The 22,875-nt window shown below is 43.0% G+C and overlaps 1 protein-coding gene across 8 annotated transcripts in view; it reads right to left on the bottom strand.

The window, feature by feature from the left end:
- The window catches only part of CSTF2 (cleavage stimulation factor subunit 2), a 321,862-nt gene that overhangs the window by 142,484 nt on the left and 156,503 nt on the right, over nt 1-22,875 (bottom strand). For 2 of the 8 annotated variants that reach the window (XM_086964620.1, XM_086964624.1), the window contains 3 exons: nt 6,828-6,890; nt 3,140-3,199; nt 355-481 (listed from right to left, as the gene is read on the bottom strand). In XM_086964620.1, coding sequence (XP_086820746.1) covers nt 355-481; nt 3,140-3,199; nt 6,828-6,890 — 250 coding nt within the window. The remainder of the gene's footprint in view (nt 1-354; nt 482-3,139; nt 3,200-6,827; nt 6,891-22,875) is intronic. The other 6 variants (XM_086964622.1, XM_086964625.1, XM_086964623.1 and 3 more) reach the window with 3 other exon arrangements.

Below are 22,875 nucleotides of genomic sequence, written 5' to 3'. Positions count from 1 at the left end.
CACAAATGACTCTTGGAAGCACATGAATAGTGTTTTTTATGGATACTAATGTCCACCCCAAAGATGGCACATACCTGCATGTGCAGCTGCATCTATTCTCACACTTTCAGCAATATCTACGATCCGGTGCAGAGACACTCAGCACACTGTGCATTCAACATTTCAAATCTCATAAGCCTAGTCATATCCCATATAGGCCAAATCACAAACAGCACTCTTTCAGCCAAACACTTAAAGGCATATGAAGTGCTACGTAAATATTGTAACCAGATCATCCACAAAAATGCTGTAGGCCTTGCAAGGGGTATGGAAGGTGTTATGTAACTGGCAATAAAATATAATACAATACAATACCTGGGATCATCTTTGATTAAGGTAGGTCCTCGTGCGTCGTTTGGGTTATCTCCCAATAGGCCTCGAGGAGGCACATTTGAGACTGGTGGCCCACGCTGCAAGGGAGCTCTGGGGTCTGGAATAGAGCCTGTCAATATACAAAAAAAAACATTATCAAACAAAGAAAATCCCATTGCAAAGAGTGGCATGCAAATACAGCGCAATACAGATCTCTTGCACCAGGTGTATAGCCGACCTGCACCCTGAAGATTCATGCAAATTATTAATGCAATATATCCATTAATTAAGAATGTTTCTTAGGTGAGGGAGTTGTTGTAAATGTCTTAACAGAAGCCTTAAATTAATATTTCAATTGTGAGATTACATGGACAAAGTCTGCAGGCCTATCTGTATTGATGGAAAAGAGCTCAAGTTCCTTTAAGAAGCCTATTTAGGGATTTTGTGGTTTTCCACGTTAGAGCCTGCAGGCATGCAATTGGTCTCCGGGTACCTTGAAGGTACCAAGCATATTATGTCAGTAGTCGATGTTAGAGGAGTTAGATCCAGTCTGTGATAAATCATTAGGGTATTTCATTTATACTCTGGTTATCTGCGAGGACACATTTATGAATGGTTTAAAATTATTTGAAACAATTGTTTCACCAACTGTTTATTGTGTACATGGATTTGTAATGATATGCATAGTTTTTAAAAACTTCTTGTGTATTTAAGTTCCTTTCCTTTTTTAAATAATAAGCATTGACTAGACGGAGACTTAATGAGTATTGCACTTTGCATTACTGGGTGACAATACCTCCAAGAGGGAGGGACTATCATTAACTCAATAGTCTAGGACGGAAGTGGCCTGCTTGGTTTTTAATATCGGGTGACAACAGTATAGCAGCCCCTGGACACCATAGGTGAATGATCTCAATTGACACAACTGAGGCCCAGTAACCCCTAAATGAAGCTATATCCAAAAAAGCCACACACAAAAAAGTGGTTTCACAGAGCAGTATTCTACTTAAACCATCACATATTTGCACAGCCGGAATGTCAAGCAAAAGACTTTGATCACATGTTATTACATTTGTTTAAGCCCGGACTAGTAAACATGAATACTGCTTATACATTTCACTCAGCTTACACCTTTTTTATTCAATCAATCTCATCACTTCATTCAGTTGGACATTATCTACTAGCGTACAGCCCGTTAAATGCTTGGCAGCAACAAAAAGTATTCCCACAAAACTATTTGATTTTAAATCAAGGATCCAAATGTGAGAACAAGGTGGTATGACAGAGGGCTTCAAAGATAGCACACTAGCTTTGATACAACACATATTCTAATTGGCCAAAAATGCTACCAAAAGTTGATGCTAATCTTCTAAACGATCTGTAAACTTAGCACTCTAATTTATTATAAAAACACATAATTCAGAAGAAAAAAGTTCAAGTTTACTTTGCAACTGAACTTGAACCACAGATCCTGCTTTCGCTTCTCACTAGCTATAAACAGCAGCAAAAGTAGGTTTTAATAGCTGTAAAAATACACCATGCAATAATGATTGAGCAACACCTAAAACATTGCAAAAGTGAATGCCCTATGCAGTCGTACAATCCCCCTGAATTATGAAATGGAAAAGACTATAGAACGTGTTTACTATTACAACAAACTCAGCCCACCTACTCTCAAACAATCATGTACACATAGTTCCTTAAACTAATTTGGATTGAATCAACATCATTTGAAAAATCCGCCTTTTTCATTCATTGAGTTCTAAAACCACTACAATGATCGAGGATATTGACAGCTATGTGATGAACATTATACACTACGGACTGCAACAAGGACCTGGGTTGCTCAAATGAAGAGAGTCACATACGTTACATGTGGTCTACATGTGGTCTCTTTCAGAATAAATACCACTCCAAACTTAAGCTGTACCACAGTTAGTCTCAAAAAGGTATTTCTTATAGAATGGGATTTCTTTTGAATGCACAGCAAACACAAATAGCTCTCCAAATTAGCTTTGAGGACAACATTTTGTGTATGGCCGCTGCAAGATGATGTTTTATAGAAGTCACCAACTATAAGAATATCAACATATAATGCAATATAGCAAATTTAAAATCAATAACATATTCTATCAAAATTAGCTACACTATGATACAGGAAACCAATACAGATTATTTGTTACTAAAAACATTCTTAAATGCACTGAAATTGTGCTGCTGCATTTCGAATAAAGGAACTGTGCCTAACCTGAGGCTGTGGTGTACAAATCAAGCTGCACCCACCAACCCTGGAGCATACTTCCTTACAAGCATGACCATAGGCTATGGTAGTGCTACTGAACAGGAAACGTTTGCCTGAGCTCTTGGTTGCGTTATTGAAGGGTGATCAGGTCTAAAAGTACAAATGTAGGAAATGTCCCTTACACTTTAGTGACAGTGAGTGGAGTATAACCCAAAACAGAATCTGGGTATGGGTATGCAAATAAAATAAATAATAGCCGTGATACTTTGAAATCTTCAAGGTTAAGTACTATAGAAATTCAATAAAATCACAATGTGTTTAGCAATATTGTAATAAAAACATATTGTTGCACTGTTCACTGTTTATGTCTGCTAAATATAGTGCAACCGCGATATTGGGGAGATCATGAAAACACCCAGAATAAGCTAAGCCTAAAGTCGTTTTGTTTATTCTATACTTCAGCTGAAATCATCATTTCAGTCCATGCCTCAAACATTTTGGTACTAAGGGTGCACGCAACCAGTCGAAGACATCTGCCACGGATACCTGGAACTCGTTCCATGGATGCCGATCTGACAGGTCCCACAGGAGAGTGCTGCAGGCTCCCTTGGAGAGTAGGGAGAGAAAAAAAGAGTGCAGTGATACAAGTGGTCAACGCACTGAAAGCCTGACATTTTTCATTACTGCTGACTAGGAAGGGATGGAAAAGCATTAAGCATCATTAGTTTCCATGCACTGTAGAGAGTGACCGTAATCCTTCCAAACCATGCGATATACACAAGGAATTATAAAACAGGAAACAGGCAGCATCCTGCTCAAAGTGAAGATGAGGCTTAGCCTAAACAATACAGGACAACAGAAAATGACTATACCCTGAGAGAGGGAAAAGGAGTTTGCCACCTTAGGAAGGTACCCTGCCCAGTAAATTATGCTTCCCATCTGCTCATACATAATGCTCTTAAAAGGAGATAAAACACAGAATCTTGCTATTCCTTGGGGAGGATGATGCCTGCAACAAAAGTTGATGTCTAAGAGGATAAGTCAGTTTTAATGAATGTCTTTAAGAAATGTCTAATTTGCTAAAATTACACATAACATGGTGCTCTGTCAGGTGGGCAGGGGGGGTTTGCAAGCATATATCACATTTGATCAGGAGAGTACTACTCTAATTATAGAGCCACAACAGAGTGAATGCACTAAGCAAACACTCAATGTGGTAACCTACTTTGGAGAAGTGTGGCTCAATGATTAGAGCGGCAGACCCTGATGCAGAGGTTCAATTCAATTCCCCGCCTCAGCGGGTCTTGGGCTCAAAAATTCCACGGACCCGATAATTCTCGCCTCGGTGCCTATTCGAATCATGGAGTCCCACTCTGCAACTCTGGGCAACAGCTTGCTTAATCTCCACAACGGCCCCCACAACGCTAAGGATGCCTGGCCTCCACCTTGGGGGTGCCCAGGAGTGGACGCCTCACAGGGAAAGCCAGGATGTGTTCCACAGCGGTATTCGTACAAGCGCCTTGAGACCCTTGCGGGTGAGTAGTGTGCTATACAAGTATCAATTTACATTTACAATTTACTTTTCAGTGCTCTCCTTCATATTAGCATTCACCTTCAAAGTGAGACAAATTTGGCTTATGCATGTACATCCACACAGCCCTCAAGTGTCTTTACTGCTTGTATATTGCATTCCCCAGATCATCACTTTAGTATCTGGTTGGATTCAACATTTAAACACACGGGTTGCAGTTGCTTGAATGATTATGGAGGAATTCTGATGATACGAAGGGGCTTAGATATTTGATGCTTATGTCTGCTACTCGTGCAAATGGCTCCTTCCTAATCCAATTTCATTAGAAGCCAAAACGCAAGCATAAGAGATTCTAAAAACAATATTTATTGTCATTGCACAACTGCAGCGAATAACAAAATATGGTTTTCATTGCTTCGACAACTTAAGCAGCAGTTTAGCTGGTCGTCCACCACCCTAGCTGGGTTTCTAGGGAACTGAGCACTGTGGTGGAATTGAGAGTCATTGGCCAATTCTCAACCTCTTTTCTCCTGTCTCTTATGGATCTCTGGAGACCCATAGGTGCAAATTACAGTGAAATCAATCAGCTATTTAGATACAACTCTACCAATTTCGTTAAACTTACATGAACGGTTGTCACACACTGGCAGCAGAAAACCGTGGGAGTCAGAATTATACTTGTAACCAAAACTCCCTTAGGAGTATTCATTCATTTCAATGCAAAACAGTTGTCTGTTTTATCTAGAGACAGATTCATCATACCAAGCTGCTGGGGTGTGGGAAAACAAGAAAAAAAAACACACTTCAAAGGGGCATAGGGAGTTGGCAGTAGATAAGTAGAAGAACAGAACCCTACATGCATGTGAGGGATATGAGGGATATGAGGACACCTGAAAGCTACCCGATGCAAGAAGAGATTGGACACCTGGTGATCCAGAGAAGTTAAGCATTTATGGAGGATCAGACTAATGGGTTTAGGTTAGACAAGTCACAAGATGATAGGTATAGAAATGATGGTAAAGAATACATATGGGAGAGGGGAGAATGTATATGTGGATGGCGGAAGTGGCAAGTGTAGAAATGCATATACTCCTGCTTAAGCAGGTAGATGTATGGATTGTTGCAATGCATATTAGACTCCAGCCCGAGTCCTGTGAATTCAGTCTTCACAAAAGCAACAGACTACAGATTAGAATTTGGAGTGGAGTGCGAGCTGTTGGACTTGGGTCGACATCACCATGCTTACTGTCAATACACAAAAAATGTACTTCATGACCATATCCCACCACCAGAGGCCAGAATAATGCACAGCATGTGACCCTATAAGTTCTCACTACTAAAATGTAAATAATGCAGAGACCTAAAGCTGATTGAGGACAGCCTGTATAAACAACCTTTTTCTTTTTAAATAGATTTTGATTTTCTCTCATCTATTGCAATACAGCGTAATAATGCGCAAAATGCACAGGGGGCTGCCCAAACTTTTCAGGAGTTGGAGCTACTTCTGTTGATGTCAAAAACTTCCCTGGGCCCACAAAGCCACCACAGCCCAGTTGCACAAGTAGAGCAAAATCATAGTTTGGCTAGAAGAGTTGAGCCATCCCTTTTACAAACTGAGAAGTAGAGTGGGAACTACAATTGTCCCGAAAATGGTCCCAGTGCTCCAGCTGACATCAACGTGTCCTTAAAAGGACATTGACTGGGAGCATATAAGAATTGTTGGATGAGAACCTTGTTGTTTGATTGATGGGATTTTAGGTCTTGCATTATTGGTGTGACAGCTTTTATTCTGCCTGTGAGATATTTTTAGGGATGTCACCGTTTATTCATAGTGGTACACAAAGGCCAAAGCCCCCACATTGATGACCTTTGCCAGCCTTTAAAGCGGTTTAGCTGAAGTTAATCACTACTAAGCGATTCTAAAGTTCCCTGAAATGACCCAAACCAACCCTATAGAATAACAATACCCACAGAGACAATGTTAACAGAATTGTAGGAACTAGTGCTAAGGAGGTACTATAATGATTGGATTTATATCTCAACTCCCAAAAGGGGATTGCACCATATGGATTTTTGTAGATCTTTGTTATAACTGTTCTGTTTTACCTACCTGATAAGAAAGCCCTACTCCTTTGATGATGTAAAGTCAGTAACTGACTGGAAATTGATGTGATTGAGAAATGTGTATTGTGTACTACTGAACCAGAGTTTATACCCACCTCCACACCCTACGAAGTGTAAGCATTGACTGCTCACCATCAGTGCTTTCAAAAGGGCACGGCCTAAAGGAATTTACTTAGATGTCCAATTGAAGTGCATCAGTATTGTGGCCCTTGGATATCAAAGGTGAACAACTACCCAGTTACCATAGACTGCCCTGGAGCCTCAAAAACAGCCTCAATCAGTCATGTTGCGTATTGTCCCTGGGGTAATTACAATAATGTAAAACCACAGAAAGAAAAGGACTTTCATTGGGTTAGTTCACAAACCCTCGCTCTTTGACAACCAGCATTGTTTTTGATTAAAGATATCGCACAGTGTGAATTGAAAATATAGAACCAAGTAATTCCTAGTTACATAGAACACTGCCCCTCCCTAACATTTTGGGGGTCCAACTAGTAAAATTTCATTGAAAGAATGAAAACGAATAAGAGGTTATTTAAATGGATTAAAATCTCTAAGCTAGGAATGGCATTAGTTTACCTGGTCCTCTGTCCATAGGCAGCGGTCCAACTGCTGGAAGACCAATCTGAGGTTGGAGACCCCCTGCAGAATTAAAATGGTAGTGAATTCAGATCCCCTTTGAGTAATCAAAATCACAAGAAGTTACCACTATCACTTTGCAAAGGATATGTGCTCATGATATCAGTCGTAATATCAACACACCGAATAATTGATAATATGAATTAGAGGAAAGGAAAAAATTATGAACACTACATCGATTCAAATTTGATTTTAGTGGTGCCTAGCCTATAGTTTGAAAACTTCATAGGCTTCAGTCCCCGAGTATGGTAAAGGTAACATGGCTTTCTCCATTCTTAGCAATCCATGTTTTCCTGTTTATCTGCATTAATAAGAAAACCAACATAAAGGCGTTTCCCGCATGGTCGTCAATTAATCTAATATTTGTTTCAGGTCTTTAATTAATTCTATGGCCACTCTTAGCCACCATTAAGGTAATTTCTTAGGGAAGCCACTAGTAGCACAATTAGGTACACCCCCCATTCCTGATACAAGAGGTAGGGATTCAAAGGCCAGGTTGGTTCTCTTTCAGTATGTTTGCACGTCGCAACATGAATCTGAAATAGTAAAGAGAAGTAATACATTGATAATTTGCTAGCTGTTTGCCTCAGACATAGGTGGAAACAGTAGACTAAAGATGCGAAGTCGAAGGGTTACACCTTGCATTTGAATGTGGATTCAATAAGCTACACTGTGCACAATTCTCAGTCCTGTGTCTCTATGGAGGTAAATCCTTGATCGCTTTCCAACAATCGCTATGGTGCCAGCTGCAAATGTGGACTACGTGGCACCAGCCTTAAGCCTTCCTGATTACAGCAAGGACTTCCACCTGTTTTGTCATGAGAGAGTAGATTGCTCGCTGGGGATTCTGGCACAAAAGCATGGACCCTTCTACTGCCCAGTAGCTTACTACTCTGCCACTTTAGACCCCGTCCCTGCAGCCCTTCCGCTGTGCTTCTGACCAAAGTGGCATCGGCAGCTCTGGCAGCAGAACAGTCAGAGAATGTCATGCTAGCACAACCCTTGATTCTACATGTTCCACATGCAGTGGACACGTTATTGACAACTACCAAGACTCAACACCTGACAAACGCATGTCACACCAGGTGTGAGTTGACACTGTTGGCACCACACACTGCTATTAAGAGGTGCACCACTCTGAATCCCGCCTGCCTACTACCCACTGAATGTGACAATGATGACCCCACAACCGATTTCGCTTTTAATAATTGTGTGCACACAGTTGAAAGATACCAAGTTGCGACTATATCTTAGTGATACGTCATTCCCAGACGCCGATGTGGACATATTTGTTTATTGTTCAAGCATCAGGGATGGCACAGGAACACTGCAGGCTTCCTATGCTGTGGACCTGTGAGCAGACAGAAGAGGGGATATGGGCAGGTCCTAATGGTAAAATATGCTTACAGATGACAATGCTCTCCTCTATGGCCCACCTCTTTCATTGTCCTTCACATGTGGCATGGGATGGAATGATACACCTATTTTCCCAGTGTTGGTACAGCACCAAATTTTGCCAGCATGCTTGTGTAGACAATGTACTGTTTCTGCACATTACAATGTGGAAAATGGTACGCAAACTGCTCTCAGTCACCCCCCACCTCCACACGGACAATTTGAATGTTAACAGTTGGACGTCATAGACATGCCTCCTGTCTCCAAGTTAAGTGTTGGTTATAGTGTGCATGTTTAGCAAATGGATTGAGTCCTAACCAGCAAAAAACGTATGCACAAACTGCCACCAGATGTCTTTTACAGAAACTTATACCACGTTTCAGGGTCCCTATGCTCTTAAGTTCATACAACATACCAGCTTGTATCTCCCTTGTAATTGGGGTAATATGCAGGGAGGTATGGGCCACACAGAAATCGCATTGTGCATATCATCCACCAGCAGCGGGTGCTGTGGAAAGGATGAATGGTGGGTTAAAGAACAAAATAGGGGAGATCTGTGCATCCACTGAACTGCCTTGGATTGATGAACTGCCATTAGCCCAGCTGTGCCCATGGCAGGACACAGTTATAATCAATGCTCTACTAAAAGTGCCTAGTGGAAAGGTACTACCGCTTACCTTATCACTTAAGGGCTGCTTCTGCTGCACACAACTCAGAAACAGAGTGCAAGCGGGCTCTGTTCACAATCAAGATCAAGCTGAACTGACTACAGAGGTGTCTCATTGATAACTTCGGAGCTCCTCGGGCTGCATGTATCAGGAAACAAAGGTGAGCAAGCAGGCCCAATAGCAGTGCTGAAAAGGACATTGACTATATTCTTCGCTGCATAGATAATACCGATTTGGCTTTGAAGTGCTGGTAACCTCTTGAAACACACAACAAGGTATCGCCGACTGGTTTTAGTGATCTTTCAAAATACCTAAAGTTTTTCATTATACTTTGATCCTTTTCTACTAATTGGACATACCAACGCCTGAAACAATGCCACACAGAATGGAGAAGCCAGAAGGATTAGTTACTTACCTGTAATCCTAGTTTTCTTCCAGGGGTATCCTCATCAAAGTCATAAGCATTAGAAAATGTCAGCGCATGCGCGGGACCCCAGGAACACTATATAATATGTGCCCCACATATATATATCCGTATCTATCTATATATATATATATATATATATATATATATATATATATATATATATATATATATATATATATATATATATATATATATATATATATATATATATATATATATATATATATATATATATATATATATATATATATATATATATATATATATATATATATATATATATATATATATATATATATATATATATATATATATATATTCACTGAAAAAACCATAGGTTTGACACCAGTTCTAGTTAGCTGGAAATTTTACTGACATAAAACCATTGAAATTCCCACGTTATAGTTAGTTAGACTCACTATAACTTGCGCGCCTGCAATGCACTGCTGATGACGTCACGTATTACATCACTCATGACATGGTCAGTGACATCACTCATGACATCACTGATGACACCATCCAGTGAATGTGTGTCTTTCTGAAAAATAAATATGTTTTATATATGTATTTGTAAAGGTCGATGGAAGAATACATTTTTAAATAAGTGTCTAAATGGATGTTTTAAAAAAAAATAGATTGGTTAACTAGCTTATTAAGTGTATCTTAGTGAATACATATATTAGCGAGTAATGTTTAAATATTTAAATATATGTATCAGTGTTTCACTTTGTGTATAAGTGGCTGCATGGGTTGGTGAGTAGCTACACGTGTGTGTATATGGGTTATTAGATTTTTTTTTAGTATCAGTATGAGTGTCTGTATGGTTTGGTGGGGGTATTACTTAGCACATAGATACATCAATGACTGACTCCCTGTTTGTGTCATAATTGTATGTGTTTTGAAGACAGCACATGTGCAGGACTGTATGGGTGGATGAGTGTGTATATGTGTGTGCTAGTGAGTGAATGACTGTCTCACTAGTGTCTTTATCAGTAACTACATATGTTTTAATCTAGTATATGTGAGTATTGATGTATATAAGTGAGTATATGTGAGAGTGAGAGATTGTAAGAGTTCCTGTTTAAATAAGTATGTGTTTCTATAAGTGATTGTTGAAGAGAGTAAGTATGTGTAAGTTTCCTTAGAAGTAAGGTGGTAGTGTGTGTGTAGCTGTATATGCAAATAAATGGATGTTCAATAGTTTATTTGCATGTGTGAGTATGTGTGTGAGTAACTTTTGGATGACTGTCGGTGTGTAACAGGATGTATAGGTGTATCACTACATATGATGAGTGAGTATATGTATGAGTGACTATATAGAACTGCTGGTGAATGAGTGGATGTGTATATAGATGGTGGAATTACTGAATTGGTTGTAACTGGTATGGGTATCTCCATTTTTTTGAAAATGTTACTTTCTATTTTTGAATATGTGTTTCAAGGGTTACATTACACTGAAAGGAGGTCTGTCACTGTCACAACGATGGTTGCATCAGTGATGTCATGAGTGATGTCACTGACTATGTCATGAGTGATGTAATAGGTGACGTCATCAGCAGTGCATTGCAGGCGCGCAAGTTATAGTGAGTCCAACTAACTATAACGTGGGAATTTCAATGGTTTTATGTCAGTAAAATTTCCAGCTAACTATAACTGGTGTCAAACCTATGGTTTTTTTCAGTGAATTTAATAGGTTTTTTAAATGCTAATTCCCAACTATAACTGGTGTGAAACCTATGGTTTTTTCAGTGAATTTCATAGGTTTTTTAAATGCTAATTCCTAACAATATATAGGGCCTCAAACCTATGTTTTTTTATGTGAATTTCAAAGGTTTTTTAATAGCTATTGCTATTGCTATCAAATATAATATTTTTTATAATGAATCCTATATTGTATATTTATGTAATACTATTTTTTATATGTATAAATATATATATTTTTTGTTGCCCTGGAGAGCTCCAGGTGCGCGTACCGGTGTGCGCACCGGAAAGCGCAGTCGTGCGGCGCGCCCCGGTGCGCGCCCCGTTTGCGCTATTGCCGTCTACGAAAACATCATCGTGACGTATCGCGTAGCCGTGTCGGCGTGATACGCACGGCGTAAGCGCACCCGGAAGCACCCGAGCGCATACGATCGCGCTACGTAAGCGACCCGGGGCGCGCCCCGGGCGCGTAGGGTCATGTGACCTGAAAATAACACTTTTCATTGGTTCAGGACAGTTTTGTTTTCCAAATGATGAAAGCCCCCACCTTTTTTCCTCATTCTCACTCTGTACTTTGACTGAGGAAGACCTGTTTGCAGACCTATTTGTACCTATTTGTACTGAAAAATGGCTACAGTAGCAGCAGCAGCAGGAGCATCTCAACCACCACCACAAGGACTACCACAACACCACAATGATGGAGGAGGAGGAGGAGGAGGAGGAGGAGGAGGAGGAGGAGGAGGAGAGGCGGTTCCTGCCTGACGATACTACCCCCTATAAGCGAAAGGAGCACATTGTCGAAAGTTAATGCGCCAAAGGCTACTTGTCTGATCTGTGGCACTGTACTTTCCAGGGGGAACCCTGCCAAAAAGTATTCTTTTGGCAACAACACTATGATTCGCCACATGCAACGCCGGCACCCAAACAACTATGATGCGGCAGAGGTCAGAGAACTGACCAGAAACCCTCCCCAATCTTCTCTCAGCACCTCCCAAAGTAAACAACCCACTCCATCGGGTCCAGAGACAAGGGAGATGGTCCCAAGCATCCAACCTCAGTTTGGAGATTTTAAAATAGTTTGTACATTTTGCGGGACTACAATTTGCTATGGAGAGCAAAGTATTAAACTCATCAACTGTGCTGGAGACAACCACAACTGTAAAAAGAAACCTTAATTTTTTCCTGTTTTTTTTTGCTCCAGTTGAGCCGTTTACAATTCCCTGTTTTTTGTTTGTCCACATAAAAATAAAAAAAAATATAAAATTGTTCATAAAAGCCAAAAAAAGTAAAAAATGTTCCAAAAAACATTAAATGAATTATAAAACAACAAAAAGAATAAAGAAAACAAACAGTTCTTTTTAGAACTACCTACAATTTATTAAAAAATTCAACATTTTTAAAAAACTCTGCCATTCTTTTTTCCCCATGGTACGCTCCCCGGTACGCTCGGCGGTGCGCGTACCGGGCGCTCCCCCCGCGCAAATCGAATTTTTTTTCTTTTTTTGCCCCACGGGGCCCTTTTATGGCCCCCACATCAAACCTAGGGGGTCAGGGGGGGTCTACCCTGCCCCCTTTTGGTCAGTTCCACCTTTGTTTCTGCCACCTCTTGTGTCTCGATCCTACCGAGACACAAGATGGCGGCCGCTCCGGACTGTTTGGAATGTTGACAGACACCCGAGAGCCAATCAGCTTTCCGCTCGCGTAGCGCGCTGGAGCGCGCCCTGGGGCGCGCTTATAGATATATATATTTTTTTGAACCTAAATTACTCAAAATCCACTGGAGCACATATCTTGAGACATAGCAAAGGCACATCGGGCTACCAGTCCCTACAATTTTGCCAAGTTTGATGGAAATCCATTCAGCCGTTCGGGCTAAAAGTGAGTCCAACCGCTCTATGGAAATTAACATGGGGAAAACACGTTTTGGGACCCCCCCTTTTATCTCGGCCCCAGCTTGACGAATCCCCCCCAAACTTTCAGGGAAGGAGCGGAGCGCAGCGAGGCAAATTTAAGGAAAATTACAGGCAGATCCCTAAATCGGCTTCAAAGTTATTCCCAATAGAATGTTGCGGATTTCCTATGGAAAACAATCCTAACTATAACTACCTACTGGCATCCGCCAGTAGGATATTAGGGGATATATAGATTATATATATATACACACACACACACACACACAACAATAAGCAATTGCACAATTGCAGCCTAATAAACACCAGAGCTGAATCATGCTGTAAGGAATTACCACCATACATGAAAAACATGCATTAGAAACAGGAGAAACACAACAAAATTTGTTTAGAAACTGCTTTAATGCTCAGAAAACAGTAGAAATTCTCAGAAATCACTGAAAGCATAGGAAGCTCCCAGGCTGCATTGCAAATACAAATTCTAAAAAGACTGAAAAGCTAACCTATAGCTGCATAGCAATAAACGGACACCGTGCCTTTAAGGCACTCCTGACCCCCAACTTCTCATCATGCCTCAGGGGTGACAGTTAGGTCAGTTGTTCTTTCCGGCTCTTTCAGAAAGGATCCTGGCAACACAGCTCCACTGTTTTCTGATTTCTGTCAGAAAATCTCTTCACTTTTTACAACTTTTATTCCTTACTTCGACGTTTTTCATCTGTAGAAGTAAGAAGCTGTCTTTTTGGATAGGTTTGGGCATTTTTTCAGCAATCTAAAATGCCATCTCTTTTTGACTCTTGCCCTTCTTGTGGTAAAAGGAAGGCCAAAACAGACTCTCATGAGGTCTGTATTCTTTGTCTACCTGAGGATCATGATCCTAAGACGTGCCCTCACTGCCAGAACCTGTCCAGAAGAACATTAAAGGACAGGGAAAGAATTCGCCTGTATGGCCTGGCAGATAAATCATCTAGAGGAAGGTCTCCGGTAAGGAAGGGCTCCAAGAGGTCTAGAACACCTTCTAGAAGCAAGTCCTCGCGTCCTTCTGCTTCAGCGTCGGGCTCGGCGCTGAGAAAAGATCTTCAGGTTGGTCATTTTTCTAATAATAGACCCTAGACAGCGGGCTTGCCGTAGAGAATAGGTACGTCGTCGACGTCGAAGATTTGGGATCCTCCGCTTTCGTCAACCCGGCGACGATCGGCGTCGAGGGACAAGACTCCTCTGCCGTCGTCAACACGGCGACGATCAGCGTCTAGGACCAGAGACCCTCCGCCGTCATCAACCCGGCGACGATCGGCGTTGAGGAGCAGAGACCCTACGCCGTCGTCAACTCGGCGACGATCAGCGTCGAGGAGTGTCACCCCTCTGCCGTCGTCATTATGGCGACGATCGGCGTCGAGGAGCAAAACCCCTTCGCCGTCGTCAACTCAGCGACGATCGGCGTCGAGGGGCGAAGACCCTCTGCCGTCATCGGCACGACGTTAGGCGTCGAGGGCAGGCTCACTTCCGTCATCGCAGTCCCATCGGCGATCGGCGTCAAGAGCAAGGACCCCTCCGCCGTCGTCAACTCGGCGACGTTCGGCGTCAAGGATGAGGTCTCAGTCATCGTCTCGGCGACAAGGGCGAGAAATACCCATCCGCCGACGTTTCGCAGACCTTCGACGTCGAGATTGGACGCAGCTCCGCCGTTGTCTAAATGACGCTCGGTGTAGAGAGACCCTCCGTTGTCGGCTTCTCACCGCCATCGACGTCGAGGCAGCACTCACCTGCTTCTGATCGGCACAGATCGCCGTCGAGACGACGTTCAACATCGAGCAGACGGCAGGAGCCTAGATCGACGCCTGGAGGGTGTGCTGGTTGGTTCGACGTCGAGAGCACGCTCGACGTCAAGACGTGAGATCTGGGGATGGATCGGTGGTCCTGGTGAAGGAGTCAGCCTCGCGCCATTAGTCCTCTCACTCTTCCAGGCGGCCTTCTTCAAGATCGGCCACTCTGGTAGCTGATGCCCATGTCCGCAAGTCTCCTTCAAGGCTAAAGTAGGTCCTTACTGCTGTTCAGTTCTCTCCAAGATGGGGGCTGCCCTTAAGTCACTGGCAGGACTCTGGGGCAACAAGGCGAATGCAGGAGTATGCCAGTCCGGTTCATAGATCTCCTCTTCAGAGACTGGTGGACAAAGTGGACAGAGTGAGCTTTCCCAGGCACAGGCACAGGCACGATTTGAAGGCGGGACCTTAAGGCTGGACCTCAGAGGAGACTTCCTTAGCACGACGTGCAGTAGAAAATCTGAGGGACTGAGGATCCTTCCTGCAGGGTTCTAGAGGGAGGTGACAGCTGATTGGCTCTTTGCTTAGAGTTTGGTTCTTTCTACAAAAGGACAAGGATAGGTTACTAATGTGAGGCCTTTAGGCCTATTTATCTATAGGTCTATGGGACATTATTTTATTTATGTACCGGGGACTCCCATTCCGACGACGGGGAATGATTTAGGCATGTGTAACTATGAAAGACACCCCTAATACTGGATAACAAAAGCCTGTGCAGGAGGAGGTTGTAGCACCCCCTCCCACAGGATGACCTGCTGATGAACCTCCTTGGGCAGGCTAGCTTCAAAGAAGATGCTGCCTTAGGAATGCAAATCTGCCTCTCCTCACAGGAGATGAGGCCCCCCCGCCTCCATCCAGAGCCCTCATAGCACCTGGACAGGTGGCAAACTTAGCTAATCCGGTAGGGAGCGCCAGCGCGTTCGGAGAGGAGAGGGGATGGGAACTGAGGAGTGTTAAGGCTCCATTGAAGGCCTTCCAAAAGGACTTGTACAATGCTGCCTTGGGTTGGAAGGGGGCATAACAACTGTGTCCGAGACCTGCCATAGAATTGCCATAATTATACCAGGGTGGAGTCTGTGCATCATGGATACATAAGCCCTGCGCCAGAGGCTCAAAGTACCTACATTTGACAAGCACTTGGTTGGCCAATCAGTTATAACGCATTTGGGAGTTTGATGAATGCAGAGTTTGTCGCACTCACACAATTACCACCCTGAGAAGCTGGGTTTGTAGCACCATACTAGCACAGACATTGGGCAAACTAGCCCAGGCCTCCTTAGCTGAGGCCCAGTAACCCCCGCTTGCTTTAGACACTTTAAAAATAGGTTTTCGCTATCTGATATACAATTTAATATTTAAAGCAAAAAAATATATATTTGTTGCTTCTTGACATGACTGCAACACATTGCATTTAAGTCACCAAAAAGCAGCCTGGGTGACGTAAAGAAGGAATGCAATCCCCTTGCATTCCAGGGAATGTTAAAAGAAGTGTGAGAACGACCGGGCCGCGGGCAGGAAGTGCAACCTGGATGGTGCCATTACTCCCCCCGACAGGTAAAGTGCGGTCTAGTCCTGCTAGGAGCCGGAACGAGTTGCTGTGACGTAATCCCCGGGGCACGGGCCAAAGACTTGCGAAACAGAAAGATCGGGACAAGAGGCAGAAAAGGGCGGAACGAGGAGAGAAACGGCCTGCCTGCAGGGAGACGGAGGAACCAGAGAGCTTTCCTGGAGCCCGCGCGAAGAGCCAGACCATCCGGAAGGGGCCGACAACAACGTACTGGAGAGTGGTGGTGGAGGAGGCAGCAAAGTAAGCTCCTTCTGTATGGTGACATAGCCGGGTGGCCAATGGAATAGAGAGGACGCCCCGGATCCTGACGCCACGGCCCAGGAGATGGGTCGTGGCCCAAGGCAAGTACCCTCAAAGGGGTCATGTTGGTGGGGGTGGTGGGGAGGCACATGGGTGTAAAGCACAAGCACATATGTCGGGGCATGTGATTTACTTCCCTTTATATCCTCACAATTACCCACCCTTACACATGCCGTAACTGGTAACGGTGGCACTGGGAAATGGTGACTCAGCTCACCAATTGAAGCCTAAAAGAACGCTGTTTCCTTTTCATTCTTTCCCAACCCATACTTTGTGGGCTGAGTGACGTGTCGCCTACAGACCTCCCAAGGGGGTGAATTAACAATCCTGGACAAACACATCAACAAGTAAACAGAATATTCACCAGAAACACGAGTGGAGCCCCGAAAAGCGCGGTTCCCTGGCTAGTTTTTACTTTACCCTCTGTTAAATCCATAAAACATCCACATCCCCCCTTAATTCCTACAGTGGTGTCAGAAGTGGGATTTTCTTCCCCATTTAGAGTTGAATCATGACATAACCCGTGCACATAGAGGGAATAAAAACCCAATTGGCAAAAGGACAAAGACACTTGTAAGGGAACAGCAGGTTTAGACTGCCTACGGAGATGTGGGAAGCATTGCGTGAAGATCTAAAGGTTCAAGTAACTCTCATCACCAGTAATCAGCAGGTCCAAGACAAAGCCATCTTGAGACTAACGAATGCCATTTTTAGTTCTAGGGTCCAACTCAAAGTTCGGGGGTCGGTGTTACAAAAATATCAGGACAGGGATGACCCCGATTACTCCTTCATAAACTTTGAAAGAGTAGCCACTACTGCAGCCTGGCCTCCAGAAAGGTGAGGCCAATACATACCTCCCCTCCGGTCTGGGGAATTGCAGGTGGCTAACCAAGCCCCTAACCCGGCAAGCACTATGGATTACAAAGAGATAAAAAATAGCTATATGAGAGCGACTGGGCAGTGACCCGGAATATTACAGAGCCAAATTCAGAAAGGAAAAATGGGCCCCAGGTGACAATCCGCTAGCTCTTTTTTTACTGAATCAGGGACCTGGGAAATAGATGGTTAACCCACCATATGTCCAGCGTAGTCTAGGTTAACAAAAAAATATATCTGGAACAATTTCTAGATGCTTTACCAGCCAATACCCGTATATGGGTAAAAACCTCCCAAGCTCACATTTACAACAGCTGTAGAGGTCACCTGCGCCTTTCACAGATACCCTGACTTCAGAGCAAATACCCCACACTCCTCTTAGAGGTACCCCACACCCAGAAACAAAACCGTTACCCATAATTAACGTTCCATTCAAAAGGGTGGATATGGACCTAATAGGACCCCTAACTCCCTTCCCAAGGGGACACCAATACATTCTGGTCTTAATAGACTATGCTAGTCGCTATTCCGAAGCCTTCCCTCTGACTAGTATGACTACAACAAATGTATCAAAACAACAATGGTCCTAGACCTATTAATTATACAGATTGACTTAAATCAATAATATCCAAAAATGTTTTGTAAGTAGAGCAACCACAGTCCGTCTGCTCTATTGTACTAGAAAAACTTTTTGTACCACACAATAAACCTAAACCACCAAAAAGAGATTACTTTTGATTTATTAACTTATTCATCATCTTTCTTGATATTTTTATATGTTTTAACAGTTCATATTATACACAAACATTTCATTTCCAAATTGATAAAAACAGAGGTTGCCCAAGAAAGGAATTGTGCAAGAAAGGGGGTGATCAGGAGTGTGAAAGCAAGTGAACGGAAAGGAAGCAAATTAGAGGGTAAAGAAACAACTATTCACATTATTTACAAAAACAATACCGGACTTTATGCTCAGCCGTATTGAGACCCTGGCCAACTTATTTAAGTTTTTTTAGAACATTTTTTGAGTAGACATATATCTGAAAAGTATTTTGCAGTATATACAGTTCTTTAGTTGGTCCAAGTGTAATTAGAGATACTGTCGACGTTTCGACTCGTCTTATGCCCAACCGGTGATTTAAACCTTGGGATTGCGAGTCTTCATCAGGACTGGAGAACAAACGTAGGCAACCAAGGGATACTATTAACCCCTTCAATAGAACGAAACCAAGAGGAAGTGGTCCTGAATTCCAACTTTCCTTATAATATCCCTTATTTTGTGGATTCCATTCTCACCACATCTCGGTAAGGATTCAATGATTCATACAGGCACCATGGTAAATTATTACCTTAGAGAATTTTGGGACTTGTCGCAGATTCTAGATAGCTCCAGTGGATCAATCAGGTAGCTTATCTGATATTTTTGGGAAAAAGCGAGGCTTGGCCGCATTACATGGCTCGCTAACACCAGCAGATAGAAATCTGACCCGAGGAATAGGCACCCCTACTATATGCACTGGAAAATGCGCAGATAAGCTACCTGATTGATCCACTGGAGCTATCTAGAATCTGCGACAAGTCCCAAAATTCTCTAAGGTAATAATTTACCATGGTGCCTGTATGAATCATTGAATCCTTACCGAGATGTGGTGAGAATGGAATCCACAAAATAAGGAATATTATAAGGAAAGTTGGAATTCAGGACCACTTCCTCTTGGTTTCGTTCTATTGAAGGGGTTAATAGTATCCCTTGGTTGCCTACGTTTGTTCTCCAGTCCTGATGAAGACTCGCAATCCCAAGGTTTAAATCACCGGTTGGGCATAAGACTAGTCGAAACGTCGACAGTATCTCTAATTACCCTTGGACCAACTAAAGAACTGTATATAGTGCAAAATACTTTTCAGATATATGTCTACTCAAAAAATGTTCTAAAAAAACTTTAAATAAGTTGGCCAGGGTCTCAATACGGCTGAGCATAAAGTCCGGTATTGTTTTTGTAAATAATGTGAATAGTTGTTTCTTTACCCTCTAATTTGCTTCCTTTCCGTTCACTTGCTTTCACACTCCTGATCACCCCCTTTCTTGCACAATTCCTTTCTTGGGCAACCTCTGTTTTTATCAATTTGGAAATGAAATGTTTGTGTATAATATGAACTGTTAAAACATATAAAAATATCAAGAAAGATGATGAATAAGTTAATAAATCAAAAGTAATCTCTTTTTGGTGGTTTAGGTTTATTGTGTGGTACAAAAAGATTTTCTAGTACAATAGAGCAGACGGACTGTGGTTGCTCTACTTACAAAACATTTTGGATATTATTGATTTAAGTCAATCTGTATAATTAATAGGTCGAGGACCATTGTTGTTTTGATACCATTGAATGCCCAGGTCCATACCTTATGGGTTACCCCATTTTCTTAATGGTTACAACAAATGTAGCCCAGGCCAGGATTTCCTTCTTTTCGAGGGTTGGGTTCCTGTTGGCAATCCAAACGGACCAGAGGACCCCCTTTACGTCCAGTCTCATATCACATATTTGCAAGGGGTTAGGTAGGTTAGGTATTAGCCAGATACGGACTTCAGTGTATCACCCCCAAACCGATTGGCCCTGTGGATTGTTACAACAGAACCATCAAAGGTATGCTCTGCAAGGTCATCTCGGAGACAGTTAGGAACTGAGTTAGGACGTTCCCATTGGTTCTGTTTGCGATAAGATCACATGAACAGCGGTCTATGGGTTTTTCTCCTTTTAAACTCTTATTCGGGAGAAACCCCAGGTCTTTCCTGGACATGGCAGCAGACCAATGGGAGAGTGAAGATAAGGAAGGAAAGCCCCTAATGAAATATGCCACCTACCTAAAAAACACTAACACAGTTATGGGTCTGGTACATGAGAATATGGAAAAAGCCCAAGAAACACAGAAGACATATTACAAAAGGGGTGGTTGTTTAAGGGAGTTCACCCCGGGGGACAAGGTGCTTATACTCCTCCCATCTACAGACAATAGACTACTGACTCAACGGAAAAGACCCTTTATCTTAGAAAAGAAAATAACACCAGTTACCTACAGTGTCCTTTCACCCCTCTGTTCAGGAGGTAAGCAAACATCCCATGCCAACCTTTTAAAGAAGTTGGAGGAGCGCTGCACACATGGGGAAGAGCATATTCATGTCCATTATGTCAGTAACGATAAACAAGTGGATATTTCATTGCTCTCTAGTCAGGAAAGGGAAACAGAACTAGTGAAAATAGGTACTCTTATGACTTCTGCACACTAACAACAACTATCTCACTTGCTAGATGACTACCAAGGTCTTGTCTCCATCTCCCCTGGATTAACTTCCCTTGTGCACCACAACAGTTTCCTTGGAAAACAAAATAAAATTAAAACCATACCACATCCCAGCTGCACGAAGAGAAGCTGTTGAGAAAGAGGTAACAGCCATGTTACTATCCCAAATAATAGAGCCATCACAGAGTAATTGGTGTTCCCAAACCAGGCGGAAGCCTGCGCTTCTGTATCGACTTTAGACAAGTCAATGGAATCACCAAGTTTGACACCTACCCTATACCCGCAATGATGAATTGATCGAACAGCTGGGGAATGCTAGATCTACATCTACCCTTGATCTCACAAAGGGGTATTGACAAATTCCCCTGACTCCACAAGCCAGAGACAAAACAGCTTTTTCGACCTTTTCAAGTCTAGATCACTTCAAAGTTCTTCCTTTTGGCTTACATGGGGCACCAGCCACTTTTCAACGGCTAATGGACAATATTCTTAGACACCATAAGGGTTATGCAGCTGCGAACTTAGACGACAGTCGTCTTTAGTCCCACCTGGGAAGAGCATCTGGTACACTTGGCTTCAGTGTTCGCTGCTATCCAAGTGGCGGGTCTAACAATAAACCCACAACAATCATTACTAGTCACCAACACTATCCAATATCTAAGATTCACAATCCAGGAAGGGCTTATAAAACCACAGGCAGACAAAGTAGAAGCCATTAGGAAGAGCCCTACCCCCATGACAAAATGGGATATACAATCCTTTTTGGGGTTCATTGGGTATTACCGTAGGTTCATTCCTAACTTTTCAACATTGGTTAGTCCCTTTTCCAACCTTCTGACAAATAAATACCCTTCACGTATCCAAGTGAGGAAACTAGAACACAAAAAAAGCTTCCAAGCCCTGAAGGACTCTATTTGCAAGGAACCAGTGTTTCATTGTTCTAACTTCAGCAAAATGTTTGTTCTGCAGACCGATACTTCAGGACATGGTCTGGGTGCTGTTCTCTATTACTCAGACTCCAACAGAGAGCTAAAGGTACTCCTCTATATTAGTAGGAAACAATTTCCCCACGAAGTATATCATTCAACAATCGAGAAGGAGAATCTGGCAAAAAAATGTGCCATAGAAGCCCTACAATATTACCTCCTGGGGCGTATATTCCTCGTACTCACGGACCATGCACCCCTTACTTGGTTGTTTCATAACAAAGATCCAATTCCCGTATTCTTCGCTGGTTCCTAGCATTGCAACCTTTTTCATTCCAGAACGACCATAAGCCAGGCATAAAGCAGATCGAAGTGGACTATCTCTCCCGACGCCAGTTTTCTGAATGGCCCTAATGGCCATTCCTAGGGGGAGAGCTGTGTAAGAACGACCGAGCCACAGGCAGGAAGTGCAACCCGGATGGTGCCATTACACCCCCCTGATCGGAAACACAGCATGGTCTAGTCCTGCTAGAGGAGACGGAAGGAGATGTTGCGGTGTCAACCTCGGGGGATGGGCCGAAGACTCGAAGGACAAAGATTTGGACGAGAGGAAGAAAACGGCGGAACGAGGAGAGAAGCGGCCTGTCTACGGGGAGACGGAGGAACCAGTGAACTTCACCAGAGCCCCGCGGAGAGCCAGACTGGCTGGATGGGGGCGCCGCTGACATACCGGAGAGTGGAGAAGGAGGCGAAGTGAGCTCCTTTTGTATGGTGATGGAGCCCACTGGCTAAGGGAATAGAGAGGATGCCGCAGGTCCCGACGGGTCGTAGCCCAAAGCAAGAACCCTCCAGGGGGTCGTTTTGGTGAGGGTGGTAGGGAGGCACAAGGGCGTAAAGCACAAGTGCATGTGTCGGGGCATATGATTTACTGCCCCTTATATCCTCACACTCCCCCAACACCTCTTACACACACCGTAACTGATGGTGGCACTGGGAATTGGTGACTCAGCTTACCTATTGAAGTCTAAAACAAACCTGTTTCTTTTTTGTTCTTTCCCAACCCAAACTTCGTGGCCTGAGTGACTTGTCAGCTTCAAGCCTCCCAAGGT

The sequence above is a fragment of the Lissotriton vulgaris genome, chromosome 4_1 (assembly GCF_964263255.1).
Source record: "Lissotriton vulgaris chromosome 4_1, aLisVul1.2, whole genome shotgun sequence".
Taxonomy (NCBI): domain Eukaryota; kingdom Metazoa; phylum Chordata; class Amphibia; order Caudata; family Salamandridae; genus Lissotriton; species Lissotriton vulgaris.
The sequence above is the reverse complement of the archived record's forward strand: the minus strand, read 5'-3'. Positions and strand labels throughout refer to the sequence as shown.